Consider the following 14,354-nt stretch of genomic DNA (forward strand, 5'->3'; position numbering starts at 1 on the left):
AGAGTCCACCTGCCGTTGCAGGGGACACGGGTTCGTGCCCCGGTTCGGGAAGATCCCACATGCCGCGGAGCGGCTGGGCCCGTGAGCCATGGCCGCTGAGCCTGCGTGTCCGGAGCCTGTGCTCCGCAACGGGAGAGGCCACAACAGTGAGAGGGCTGCGTACCGCAAAAAATCAGTAGGTGGTGGTGTTGTAGACAAGACAGGAAGGAATAGCATGGAGGTGGGAAGGTAAGCACAGTGCAGGAAGTCAATTTTAGACAGACTCTAGGGCATACAGAGAGAGTAAGTATGGTAGGTAAAACTATGGCAATATAAACTGAAAGCAGTTATGGAGTGGAGTGTCTCATATTCTATACCAAGTTATCTTTAACTTGGTAGACAAAAAAGAGCTTTGAAAACTTTTTTGGTAGAGGAATGATAGGATCAGAATATTTAAGTTGGTAGCATGTCCAATGGAATTGTGGTAAATTTGCAACAGTGAACTAGGAAGGCAGAAGAAAAAGATGTTTCCTTAGTTGAGAGTTTAAGAAGGCCTGAATCAGTGAGATTTCAGTGTGAACTGCTTCAGTTGATACTATCAATCTACACATTTGAGGAACTACTGTTTTCTCCTATTTGCAAAAGGCTTTGCAGATTTCCAGAGGACGTAAAATATTTATTTTTGGCTCAAAAAGTTGTGACTTACTGCAGTCTCTAAAGTAGTTTTAGATAAAATGATTTTGTCTAATGAAACGGATGCAGGTGGGAACATGGAGTTCAGAATGAAATAATCGTAAATCTTGTCATCCAGTCGCTTTAGATGAACAGAAACATGAACGTCATTTTAGTACCTGCATTTTTAGGTCCTTTACAAACGTGTGTATGCACATATGTAGTGTAATGTAAGTCAGTCAGCAGTCAATGTTCATTTGAGCCCTACTGTGTGTAAAGCATTGAAGGAATGTCCTATAAAATGAGGAAATCAGAGTCTTTGTCCTGAAAAAGATTCACGTAGAACTAATACAACAGAAATTGTTATTCCCATAGCTCCCTTTTATTTTATAATTGCTGAAATTTTACTAGGTATCAACAGTGCATTAGATACTTGCTCCTATTAAAACAAATAATTGCATATAAATCCATATTGCATTTCCCAGAATGAATTTTAAATGTGTTTATGACAGAAACATCAAGGAGATTTGATTGCAGAAATCATACATTGTATCCATTCTGGCAACAATTGCACAGGACTCAAATTAAGGATGACTTTATATGCCCATTATACAATGAGCACTTGTGATTTGACACATGTATTTGTTGGTTAAAAGGGATTTTTTTATGTTAGGGGTTTTCATTGAACTGTACAATAATTAATATCTACTGAGACATTTCTTTTCTCTAGCAAAATTGAAAAAACTCTGCCTTGTTCTGTTATTCGGTCCATAGTCAGAAACCCAAAGAGATATTTTTGTCATAGTGTATCTCTAGTGTATTGAATCTAATGAGGAATCAAAGCTATAGCACAGGACTTGTTTTTAGAGTGATACTTTAATGCTATAAAATTTATATTTTGTAGCTTTAAATTGCAAACATTGATATATTTCAAATGGATTCTTTAAACATGTTCCTTTTCTTAAGTTGCTAGGGAAGGGTATGGCCTTTTCCATTTTGCACTCTAAAGCTTCAACACCATTTTAGAACTGAGGGGTGAAAAAAGAATTGGTAGGTCATTGATTGGGTTACCTAGAACTATTCAAGTTACATCACATCCTTTTTGCCACAAACCAGCCTACACCTCTTAAATATGAACTAGTAAAGAGTTTGGGAAAGAGCTTCATGATAAAACCCTAATGATTAAAGGTCTTAAAATATGTTTAATCTGTCTTTGCAAAGTTACTCTTTTTTTCTTTTAAGTTGCTTTCATGTCAAGTTGTTGGATTAGTTAAGAGCAGTTGTTAGACAGTTCCCATATGTAACTGAGTAATCTGGAAACCAGAATTTCTGAATTCTGAGTAAACACTGGCTCTCTATGGTACCTTATGAGCAAGGTAACAATTTTGGTTTGTGTTGTTCACACACCAAAAATTATATTTAAAATTGCTTGCACTCTGAAAGCCAGACCAGGTCTCTAGTTACCAGTAGTGCTAAAGCTTCGGCCTTCAAAGAACAAAGGCGTTTCTGATTATACTCATGCATTGTTTTATCAAGAAGTTTAGAAATGTTCTGTTAACCCCAGAGAGATATAATTTAGAACACTTTTATTTGGGAGGAATTGAAATAAGAATTGCACCGGTGCTGCTTTTTTCTTTACTGAATCCTTACAGAGAATGCTAGCTTTTCAATAAAAACTGATCATGTTTGGGGACTTTTACTATTTACCTAGCTATCTATATGATTTATAGAAAATATAGCATCTCCTCTCAATATAAGAGAGGTTGAATCAGGTTGTATTTTATTTTTTCACATAAAAAATGGTGCTACTTTCGGGCGGTGGTAAATAATCACGATGGTGCTCCTAACTCCTAAGTAAATTAGATGGTATTTCACTTGTTCAAATAAACTGAAATTATATATTCTCTTCAAAATTATAGATTGTCTAAGAACTGTTACTGTTTTAAGGTCCTCCAGAAGTTAAATTCTAAACTAACCCTTTGATTTCCTTTCAGGTCTTTTCCAATGGTCACCTGGGAAGTGAAGAATATGATGTTCCTCCCCGGCTTTCTCCTCCCCCTCCAGCTGCCACCCTTCTCCCCAGCATCAAGTGAGTTTTACTGAATCTGGAGATCAACTGTCCATGCATAAAGTTGTTATAAAGAGTAGTTTTGAGGTTCTTAGTACAGAAAGTACAGGGGTGAATATGCATCAATAAAAATGAACCAGCTGGATTTTTAAACTAAAGTACCAGAAATCGAGATCCTTTCTGATTCTTTGCTGATAACTACAGCATTTTTGAGACTTACCTACACTCTGAGATTACACATAAAGCAACAGAGAAAAAGCTAAGTCTTCCCTGCATCCAAGAAGAGGCTCAGGTAGCACAATGAGCTCTCCTTTCCAATTCATGTCTCCTCCTTAGAGGTATCACATTTATCCCACTACCTAGTTTGACATGATAAAATAATCTTTGGTTCCTCCAGTTTTCTCATTTCTCAAATCCATTCCGCCACTAAGTCCTGTTGATTGTTCTTTTAAAGTTTTTCATATTCAGCTAATCTTCCCCATTGCCCTAGTTCTGGCTTATAACGGGACAACTGAAAGAGCCTTCTACCTGATCATATGATATGATCTCAGAATGGAACATCAATGGACTTTAAAGCTAGAAAAATGAGTTAAACTAGGTGTCTCATTTGAAAAAATGGGGACACAAGAAGCATATCAGACAGTTAAGGGATAGTGTCTATCCAAATCAAACCTGGATAAAACCAAGTCTCCTGATGGCCATTTCCCTACTCTATATTAAATCAGGCTACCTGTCTTTCCTCCAGTATATTTTATTCAGGTAGCTGATTTAATTTAAATTCTGCTTTCCCCAGATCACTTTCCTACTCAAAGCCCAACATTGTTCTTTCTTTCCTTCTAAATTAATTCTGTGCTCTCCTGCTATATCAGTAAGATCCACAGAATTTTACCCAATTAAAATATCATTCAGGAATTCTAATGCTTGCCCTCTAATCTTGTCTTGATTTTTTTCCTGGTTTTATGAGTCTTTCATGCTGTTCCCTCCTGTGCACCAAGTTTTCAGAATCTTTATTCTGAAGATCCATGTCTCAGGCTCTATTTCTGTATGAAAACTTCTGTGACTTCAGTCATAATGTAGTAAGACTGATTCTCATTCCTCCTCCTAGAGTTTATTTTCCATACATTTAATTATGTACTTTGCTCTACTGTTTTCTAATACTAAAGTGCCTCTGCACATTAAAAAGATTATAAGGTTTTAAGGGCAAAAACCTTTTCTCGTAATCTCTGCTTCTCCCTTAACACCTTACTGTTTGCTGTTTAATGAGTATACTGATAGTACTTGGTCGCTTGGTGGATTGACTTTATCATCTGCTAAGGTCCTCATTTCTAACTGAAAGTCTTAGAGCATCTTCACTCCTTCCTCTGCTGGTCACTGGATGCAAAAGAATGATAAGCTAGATACCAGCTCCCAAGAAATTTACCATCTACTTTAAAATAAAGTTAACGTACATGAAATCACAAGAGAACATTACGCACTAAACTGTATGCATCTAACTTGTTAGTTTTTATATAAGCTTGGAGAATAGACTATTATAGACTTTGTAAGTCAAGGATGTCTTATAGAGAACATGGAAATTTCCTGAGTCATGGAGGATGGGCACAATTGGGAAGGGGTGTGCATGAGAAAAAGCATGAGTATGAAATTTGACATCATTTAGGGGGCAGTGGGAAACTAAGCACTGGACCATTCTTTCGTGGCCACTTTTCTTGGAGCTGGCAGATATGTAGCAGACATAGAAGTTAGAAGCAAATATATATATTCTGTGTAGTAGGTTGTACATCAGTAATAACATATGATATTGTAGCACCAAATGAACTCTGGATATTTGTATATGTGATTAAAACATCTAAGCTCAATTACCTCTAATTCAGAGAACATCAAAAAATGAAGTACATGAAATCTTGCTAATTAGAGATTAAAATTTTACATTCTGTTTATTAAATTCATATTGGCAAGTGGGATAAAAGGCAGAGGTCACCATTTGCTTCATCTATATTTAGTGTTAAGTGCTTGTTTTTCTATAAAGAAAGAACAACAAATTCATAGTAAAATGCCTTCTATTGATATTTTTCTAACACTTCAGTTTGTATGTGTACCTGGATATACTTTCACCCCATTTACTCTTGATTATTTTCCCTCAAACAATGCAGTTGCTTTACTTAACCAGGGAAATACTTTAACAATGCATCCTTAACAGCAAATTAGTTTTCTATTTTGCATGCTGCAAATTAACCATAGTTAAAATTACAAGTGCTGGCTTTTAATGGCATGTTTATCTCTCCATTTTGTTTTTTATTCTGACATATAGGTAGCAGTTGTTCATTGTAGAAAATATGGAAAATATATAAAAGAAAAAAATTAAACAAATACATAAATATAAGCATTTACGTACCCCAGATATCAATGCCCAGAGTTTTTGTTTTGTTTTTCTTGAATTTTTGAATTTTATTTTATTTTTTTATACAGCAGGTTCTTCTTAGTCATCCATTTTACACACATCAGTGTATACATGTCAATCCCAATCGCCCAATTCAGCACACCACCATCCCCACCCCCACTGCGGTTTTCCACCCTTGGTGTCCATACGTTTGTTCTCTACATCTGTGTCTCTATTTCCGCCCTTTCAAACCGGTTCATCTATACCATTTTTCTAGGTTCCACGTATATGCGTTAATATACGATATTTGTTTTTCTCTTTCTGACTTACTTCACTCTGTATGACAGTCTCTAGATCCATCCACGTCTCTACAAATGACCCAATTTCGTTCCTTTTTATGGCTGAGTAATATCCCATTGTATATATGTACAACATCATCTTTATCCATTCGTCTGTCGATGGGCATTTAGGTTGCTTCCATGACCTGGCTATTGTAAATAGTGCTGCAATAAACATTGGGGTGCATGTGTCTTTTTGAATTATGGTTTTCTCTGGGTATATGCCCAGTAGTGGGATTGCTGGGTCATATGGTAATTCTATTTTTAGTTTTTTAAGGAACCTCCATACTGTTCTCCATAGCGGCTGTATCAATTTACATTCCCACCAACAGTGCAAAAGTGTTCCCTTTTCTCCACACCCTCTCCAGCATTTGTTGTTTGTAGATTTTCTGATGATGCCCATTCTAACCAGTGTGAGTTGATACCTCATTGTAGTTTTGATTTGCATTTCTCTAATGATTAGTGATGTTGAGCAGCTTTTCATGTGCTTCTTGGCCATCTGTATGTCTTCTTTGGAGAAATGTCTGTTTAGGTCTTCTGCCCATTTTTGGATTGGGTTGTTTGTTTTATTAATATTGAGATTCATGAGCTGTTTATATATTCTGGAGATTAATCCTTTGTCCATTGATTCGTTTGCAAATATTTTCTCCCATTCTGAGGGTTGTCTTTTCATCTTGTTTATGGTTTCCTTTGCTGTGCAAAAGCTTTGAAGTTTCATTAGGTCCCATGTGTTTATTTTTGTTTTTATTTCCATTACTCTAGGAGGTGGATCAAAAAAGATCTTGCTGTGACTTATGTCAAAGAGTGTTCTTCCTATGTTTTCCTCCAAGAGTTTTATAGTGTCTGGTCTTACATTTAGGTCTCTAATCCATTTTGAGTTTATTTTTGTGTATGGTGTTAGGGAGTGTTCTGATTCCATTCTTTTACATGTAGCTGTCCAGTTTTTCCCCAGAGTTTTAACATTCTGACTTTTTTTTCTTTTTAGCCTTTTTTTTAACATGATTTAGATTACATTGTAGAGATAATTTCATGCTCTCCTTTGTCACTTAATATTTTAATAAGCATTTTTCTTAATCATTTATGCTGTACTATATTTATCATGGAACCAGCATGGAATTCTGAAGTGACCATTAAAATAAAATCAGACTTGGTCCCAGACGTGACTCCGGTATTAATATTTGTCTGTCTTTGAACAAGGTAACTTCTCTGGGCCTCACTTTCTCTATCTGATAAATGAAGGGATCTGTTTATCTTAAATGATCTCTAAAATTCTCTTGAGCTTCAACCTTTTAGGTTCCATGCAATGTTTTTTTAAGGGGTACTCATTTGTAGTATTAATTACATATGAATACTTGGCAACTTGAGTGCTCATTTATAATTGGTTGGTTGCATCCCATTTTTGAAGCCAGTATAACTTGGATTACTGCTCTGGGTTTTTTGTTTGTTTGTTTTTTTTGTTTTGTCTACTTCACCTTCATTAGAGTGTATAACCAGAGTACAATGAGAATAGATCTTCAGCTCTGGAGAGGCATAGAATACAGGTCTTAGCAAAATGTCACTCAGGGAAATAGGGATGTTGGATGTTCAAGTGTATTGTTTCTGTGTCAGCATCTTAGTACATGTTTCAAAATTAGGCCAAAGCAAAATAACAGATTGCTACCCATCATAGACTTCGATAGTTCTCACAAATGTTGAGAGCCCCAGTGTTGAATTCAGTAATGTCAAAGCTAATATTTACCTTTAAAGCTATACTGTGTTGTTATTAATATTTACTGAATTATAATTGTTAAATTATTTGATGTTACTCTGATTCCCATTAAATTGATGGAAGAGGCTACTCTGTGATAGTGTTTTCTTTCTTGTAAAACGGTATGACTGCAATTATATGACTTTTATTGTGTAATGTATCTGGAGACCTAGAAGAATATAGAATTTATTTTAAAAGCATATTCTGTCATAAAAGTAAGCTGAAACTGTACTAGTGCATATAGGTTTACTTACTTTTTTTCTAAATGGTTTCTACTTAAGATGATTGACACTTAGCTATAAATATAAATTCTTAAAAGCTTGAAATATGGGTAATCATAATTTTTTTAGGGGAGGAATGAAAAAATCTATGTGGATTATTTTTATTGTAGTGTCAATTTTTACTAAATTATTTTTATCTTGAAATAATTTGATTTTTCAAAATTAAATGAAACCTGAAACAGTTAAAAATACTTTACTTAACACAAGATGTTGGCCAATAAGCAAAGGAATTACTCTAATAATGGAATAATTACTTCAGGTAAGATAATGTTCTGGAATGCTGAGGAATGTCATTTTTTAGAAGAATATTTTTCTTGTTCCTTGTCTTTTAGAAATGGACCTTTTGTACTTTTGACATATTAATCTTAAACTTTAAAATACATGTGAATCAATATTACTTAATATTTTTGTAAAAAGGGTGTTTTGTTGTTGGAGGTGGTGGTGTTGATCGTTGTTATAGATTTTTTCTAAACAGATAAGGTGCTAATAGTTTAAGCTCAGTGAATAGAGTATCCAGGTTTTGCCTAACTATCCTGTTTCATTCAGTTGCGTACTGACTGGAGAGTCAGAGTGAACAAGATAAAATCCCATCCTCATTGGAATTTGTGCTCTAGGTAAGGAGAACAGCAAGTAAACAAATAACCATAGTATATTGTCAGGTAGTGGTAAGTGCTAGAAGGAAAAGTAAAGCAGGGAAAGGGATACTCAGTGATAGGGAGGTTTATACTTCAGATGAGGTCATTAGGAAAGGTAATACTGAACAGAAACCTGAAAGAAGGGAGCAAGCCATGAGACTGCCTAGGTGAAGAGCATAAAAGCTAGACAGTGAGGCAAGTGAATCCCTTTGGCTTATCTGGAGAACAGCTAGAGGGACAGTAGGGCTGGTGTTGAATAAGGTATATAGGAGCTAAATCATATATTGCCTTTAAGGCCATGATAAGAACTTTGGTTTGGTTAGTTTTAGGAGCCATCGAAGGTTTTGATCAACATGATGACATGATGCTGGTTTGTGTTTTTAAAGAGGGTCACTGGCTGCTACATGAATTGTCTTTAGGACAGCTGAAGTGAGACCAATGGAGAGTGTAGTCGTCTGATGTGGTGAACCAGTAAGAGATGGTCAGGACTTTGGGGTGATGGTGATGGAGTTACACAGTCCACTTTGGGTTGTATTTTGATCCAACAGTACCTGTTAATAAATCAGATGTCTGTGAGGTACAATAAATAGGGATGGTTGATTTTTATATAGGTTTTTGCTTAACGAAACTGGGTGAATGGGTTGGTGCCATTTACCAGAGGGAAGGAAACTGGAGAAGGGCAGGGGTGGGAAGGGGGCAGGGGTGGCAAAATTAAGACTTAAGGATCTGTTGGGTTTCGGTGCCGATTACACACACATCCGAATAGTGATGTTGAGGGGACAGTCGGACATACCATCTAAGCTTTCACCTTTATATTATATTCAAGTAAATACTTCAGTAGGTACTATCTAAAGCTGATAAAATGATTTCTATATGAGCAGTGCCCAAATTTAATTAGATTTGTTATACTCTTAGACATATAAGTGTAATCCTAGAAGTTTTTTTCTAATATAGGAACTTATATATGAAAATATCACCTTATAAAACTATATCATTTACCCCTGAAATGTTGATATTGTAGAAAACGTATTTAGAACATTTCTGTGTGGTAAAAATTATAATAAACGTTATCTATTATTATCATAATCTAAAACAAACTAGAAATGTGGATTTGTGAATGCACCCTCAACTACTGCCACCTTCCAGTGAGTGATCTAAGAGGTCCACACCACCAAACAGCATCAGCATCTGTGCCCGCGTGTATGTGAGAGTGGTTGTTTTTAAATAAATAGTGGCCAAAATGGTCTGTAGATAGAAAAGTGCAAAAGACAAAACTAGACCAGTTTGACTGAAATGGTGGTCAAATTCATGGGAGAAAGGAAGTTTTGTTTTGTTTTGCTTTGTTTTTGACTGGGGAGTGAAAAACAGAAAGAAGAGATAAAAGCAGTATGCCACAGGAGCTATTAAAGCAAACATCACATTGTAATTTTTAAAAACTTAAGAGAAAGAAGCTTGATGGAAAATTTTCCTCTTATATACTGTGCATACCGGGCTTCATTGTTTATGCTTAATGGCAAAAGAGCAGGGTAACGTGTTCTGTTATTGTTCACCTGAGGGTTTGTATAGACAATACACACTTCAGTTTTACATTAATCCTGTTTATGTTCAATGATAAGAAATTAATTTCATTGATTTAAAGAAAATATGGTAGAGAACTTTAAATGGAAGATCAAGCTGTAATTAAGAGCTACTCTTTTCTTAACCCTAGTGAATGAACAGTGATGCTCTTTTGTTAATTTTTGAACGCGCTTTCATTCAAATACCTTAAAATATTTTCAAGATTTGTCAAGATGTTGCACTAGTTTTACTTGTTTTACCTTGGGTAGATAGAAAGGTGAACTAATATTGAAGATGGCAGTCCTTTGTAAGTTACAATTGACATGATGTGTATGGGATAGTGTGGGATGGGTCCGTCTTTTCAATTTATTCATTATGATCACTATGGCATTCTTCTCTCATTGTGTATCATGTAGAAATGTTTGTGCATTTGACCTATTGATGTGACTCAGTATTTGAAACTCAGACTTTATTTTTTCTGCATATTCTTATTGATTTATAAATTTTGTTCATATCTCCCGTGAAGCAGCTTGACCATCCTAACGTAGGTTTTCTAACGTCTTGTGGTAAATCCCTAGAACCTGCTTGTTGACACACTGATGACAGGAATTGAGGGCTGCAAGCATATCATTTTAAACTAGTCTCAACAGAAAGAGAAATGGTGTGTGGAAAGGGTACAAAATAAATACTATGGGTATTATTTTTCTCCTTTTTATTTTAGTATTATAATTTCTAAATTCAGATAGAATCCCTCTCTCATCATTTGTGGGAAAATGGCATTTGGCGGATGGCTATAATCTGGGTGTGGGAATGCAACTAATTCCACTAATCTTTCATTTTCTCTGACTAAAATCTAAGATGAATACTGATATTAACACTAATCCCAGTAGTCTGACAAATCTGTTACTTGTAATTTACCATACAACTGATTTATGATCACAAATAATTAGGTAGCCTTACACAGAATTGTGAGCCATTGGATTCTATTTAAATATGCAATCTAAATTGTATTCCTTATACTGTCTCTTTTTTGTCCCATAGAGGCATAATTTGCTATATATTCTCCACTTGTCCATGAACATATTGATCTGTTCATCGAAAATGCATAGAGTTAGAATGAGATTCTATTTTCACATTAAGTGAGAGCATCTTGACATATTCCACCATATTCAAGCATTCCTTGTTTCTGTCCACATTTCTCTGTAGGCTCAAATTAGAATTAGATAAGTTATTTGAAGGCCACTAGGGATATTAAGCATATTTGTTTGTGAAAGATGCTAATCTGCAGTATCTTAAATGAGTTAAAATGAATTTTCAACCTTAAAACGAAAATTTTCCAGTTGTTAAATTAAAGCATAATTTTCATACAGTAAAATTCACCCTGCTTTATTAATGTACAGTTTTATGAGTTTTGGTAAACGCACAGTCATGTATTCACTACCACTGTCAAGATAGAAAACGGTTCCTTTACTCCAAAAACACCCCCCAGGCCTGTGTCAGTTTTACCCTAAACCCTTGGAAATTATCAATCTGATTTGTGTTATATAATTTTGCTTTTTCCCAAAGGTCATATAAATAGAATCATATAGTATAGAGCCTTTTGAGTTTGGGTTCTTTCTATTAGCACAATGAATTTGAGATTCATCCAGGTTGTCAAGAGTATCAATAGTTTGTTCCTTTTTTATTGCTCAGAGTATGTATTCCATTGTAAAACACACTATGGTTTGTTTATCCATCCCTCTACTAAGGGACATTTGGGTTGTGTCCAATTATTGGCGATTATAAGTACTGCCACATTTAATATCACCATGAAGTCTTTAATGTTCAACATGTATTGGAAAATTAGATTCTCAAAAAAAAAAGTTTCCTCAACATCTATCTTTTTGATTTCTAAAGCAGTCCCCTAAAAGTGTTAGAAATGAATATTGCCCTTGAATAAGTTAACTTAAAAATTAACCTCAAATTTATTTCTCCAGCTTAAAAACAAGTCAGTGAAAACTATACTTAAAGTGTAAACTATACTTAAAGTGAAAACTTAAAATTAAAGCTTATATTCAGCCTAATAATATACCACACTGATTCTTCTGGATGTCATGAAAGACTCCTCAAAATTAGTATGTATATTTATAAAACCCACTCTTGAGATGCTGGGGAAATGGCTTACAGGTGGCACACGGGCAATCCTCATTTCAAATACAGCTAGATTTTGTGTTACCACTTCTCTGGGCTATGATTTCTCGAAGTTGGGTGTTTTGCCTGTTAGGATAGTTAGTACAAGAAATACGGACTAATGTATGGCAGGCTCTGAAGATTCGGTTTTAATAAAAGATATTTTTCAAAGCCTTGCTTTCAGAGATTATTAAATAAGATTTTACATGTAGAAGGCAAGCAACATAATATATTTAAAATATTTTTCTACATTATGAAAGTATCCTAAAAATGATTTTCTTTCGCGTATCAGTTTGGTCATGTATTTCTCTAATAGCCTCTTGTTCTTTTTGTCTAAAAGCTGTGAGTGCTTCGTGGGACACACACCATGCCAGGCCTTGGTTGACTCAGGGTCTGCCCTTAAGCATTTTGCAATTAGACAGAAATAGAAGAAAGACATAGATGAATATATAGAAAACACAATGTCAATGTATGAACACTTACCAAATACATATAAAAGATTAAAGTTCAAAGAAAATTACTGTTTTGTGGGTTGTCACAGGAGGTTCATCTATAGACAGTAAAGATGGGTATTTCTACTTTGCTTTATTTCTGGAAAAGTTGAACTAATCAAGGTATCAGGAATTGCTCAAATGAAGGAAAGAAAAGTACTTGGTAAGGGTAATGTTTGAGGTATGTTATGAAAAGCCAGTGGGATATGCAGAAGGTCACCCCTCTGATCATATGCCTCTCACACCAGGAATGTAGAAGGCTGTAGAGGATTGTATCTGTGAGCCTTCATCTTCAAAATGCAAAAATCACTAATGAAGAAGAGCATTAGAAAATATATTCTTGGTTTGTTTCAAGTGTGCACATGCAGATAGTGGATGTATTCCTCATTAAAGTTTAAATAACACACATTGAATTTAACAAGAGGCGAAGGCTGTAGGGAGGATGGCTGTGTATCTTTAAGACTATGTGTCCTTGTGCATTACCAGTGTATTAATTCAGGAATGACAGCCGCAGTGCAGAACACTCTGTGAATGTCTGATGATAATATAAAGGGAATGAAGTACTGGTGTAAATGGTGGGATGGTTTACTTGGCAGTTTTAACGTGGAACCAGCCAAATAAAATTGATCTATTTTATTCCTCTGGTATCCTAAAACTTTCCCATGAGCTAAATCAATGACTGAACATTTTCCTATGTCCCGTGAGATATTTTCTCCACTACCAAAAGTAAACATACATGATTGCTAATGAAAATTCTTTATTTTTACCACTTATCTAGTTGCAAGTAAAACTGAACCTACTTTTTGAATGAGTTTGTGAAGGAAAAAAAAAAATCCCGCATGTAATTACAAATAATGTAATTATTTACATAAATTGAGTTTTCCCTTTTGGTATTTTATATACAAATTCTTCATCTATTTGTACCTTCCTTATTTATTATTTTTTTATTAAGACTTTTTTTTTAGAGCCATTTTAGATTCATAGCAATATTGAGGAGAAGGTACAGATACTTCCCATATACCCCTGGCTCCCACACATGCCTAGCTTTCCTCATTTTCACCATCCTCCACCATAGTGGTACATTTGTTAAAAATGATGAACCTACATTTATACATAACCACCCAAAGTTCATAGTTTACATTCCCTTTTTTACATGATAGAAATTGCTTTTATTTTTCCCTTCAGAATTGAATAAGATCAGTTTTGTATAAAAATTTCTATAATATTGAATAAAGTGCACTGGAATGATATTCTTATAAATTGGCTTATTTTTAACTAGAATATTATACTAATATAAAAAGTTTGCTTTAAAATATAATAAGATAAAATATGACTCTTTAGAACTGTATTAAAATGGTGATAAGATATCTAGGCATTTTTTTTTTCAGATTTAGATACGCAACAGATGCCACTCGAAGCCTTTCTTCACTTCTAGTATAATTCACTAAAATCCATTTAAGCTAATTACCTGCGACTAGTAAGTTTTAGCAGTAAGCCCCTATAATTCCATAAAATATTAGATAAGCTTTGCTTTTCATTTTCTTCAGGATACTCCATCTGTTGATTTGCAGCAAAGCTAGAGTAGGGGGAAGCTACCCTGATTAAATTCTTTATCATTGAAGATAAAATATAGAATCAGCCAGAACAAATGTGGTTTCACAAATCACCCATTCTTGTGTCATAGTGCAGTGCTTCTTTGAAAACTCTTAAATCTTTGGAACTAAGCTGCAACAGGCAGATAGAACATTCCTGACATTGATGTGGTTGTTGAATATTTGGTCAGTAAGTCTTTTTCTTTTATACAGTATATGCTTAAATTGCAAAGGAAAAAGAATTCCTTGTACATGACAATATAGTAGGACATAGAAAGGATGTGTATTTTTCTCATTTCTTTTGCTAACAGAACCCACTCTGGCCCTTGAGTTAGCTAAATTTATATCCATGTTTATAAGAATTTATGAAAAGGTAATGTTTGAAATCCCTGCTGTAATTCCCATCAAATCACCATTTTGCAGTCCGTGTACTCACTGGCCTTCATTT

The 14,354-nt window shown here is 34.8% G+C and overlaps 1 protein-coding gene across 1 annotated transcript in view; it reads left to right on the forward strand.

Moving 5' to 3' along the window:
* The window catches only part of CBLB (Cbl proto-oncogene B), a 214,354-nt gene that overhangs the window by 160,979 nt on the left and 39,021 nt on the right, over nt 1-14,354 (forward strand). Inside the window, exon 13 of the mRNA XM_033432235.2 lies at nt 2,646-2,740. Within this exon, the coding sequence (XP_033288126.1) occupies nt 2,646-2,740 (95 nt within the window). The remainder of the gene's footprint in view (nt 1-2,645; nt 2,741-14,354) is intronic.

Source organism: Orcinus orca, chromosome 5, assembly GCF_937001465.1.
Source record: "Orcinus orca chromosome 5, mOrcOrc1.1, whole genome shotgun sequence".
In the NCBI taxonomy this organism is placed as follows: domain Eukaryota; kingdom Metazoa; phylum Chordata; class Mammalia; order Artiodactyla; family Delphinidae; genus Orcinus; species Orcinus orca.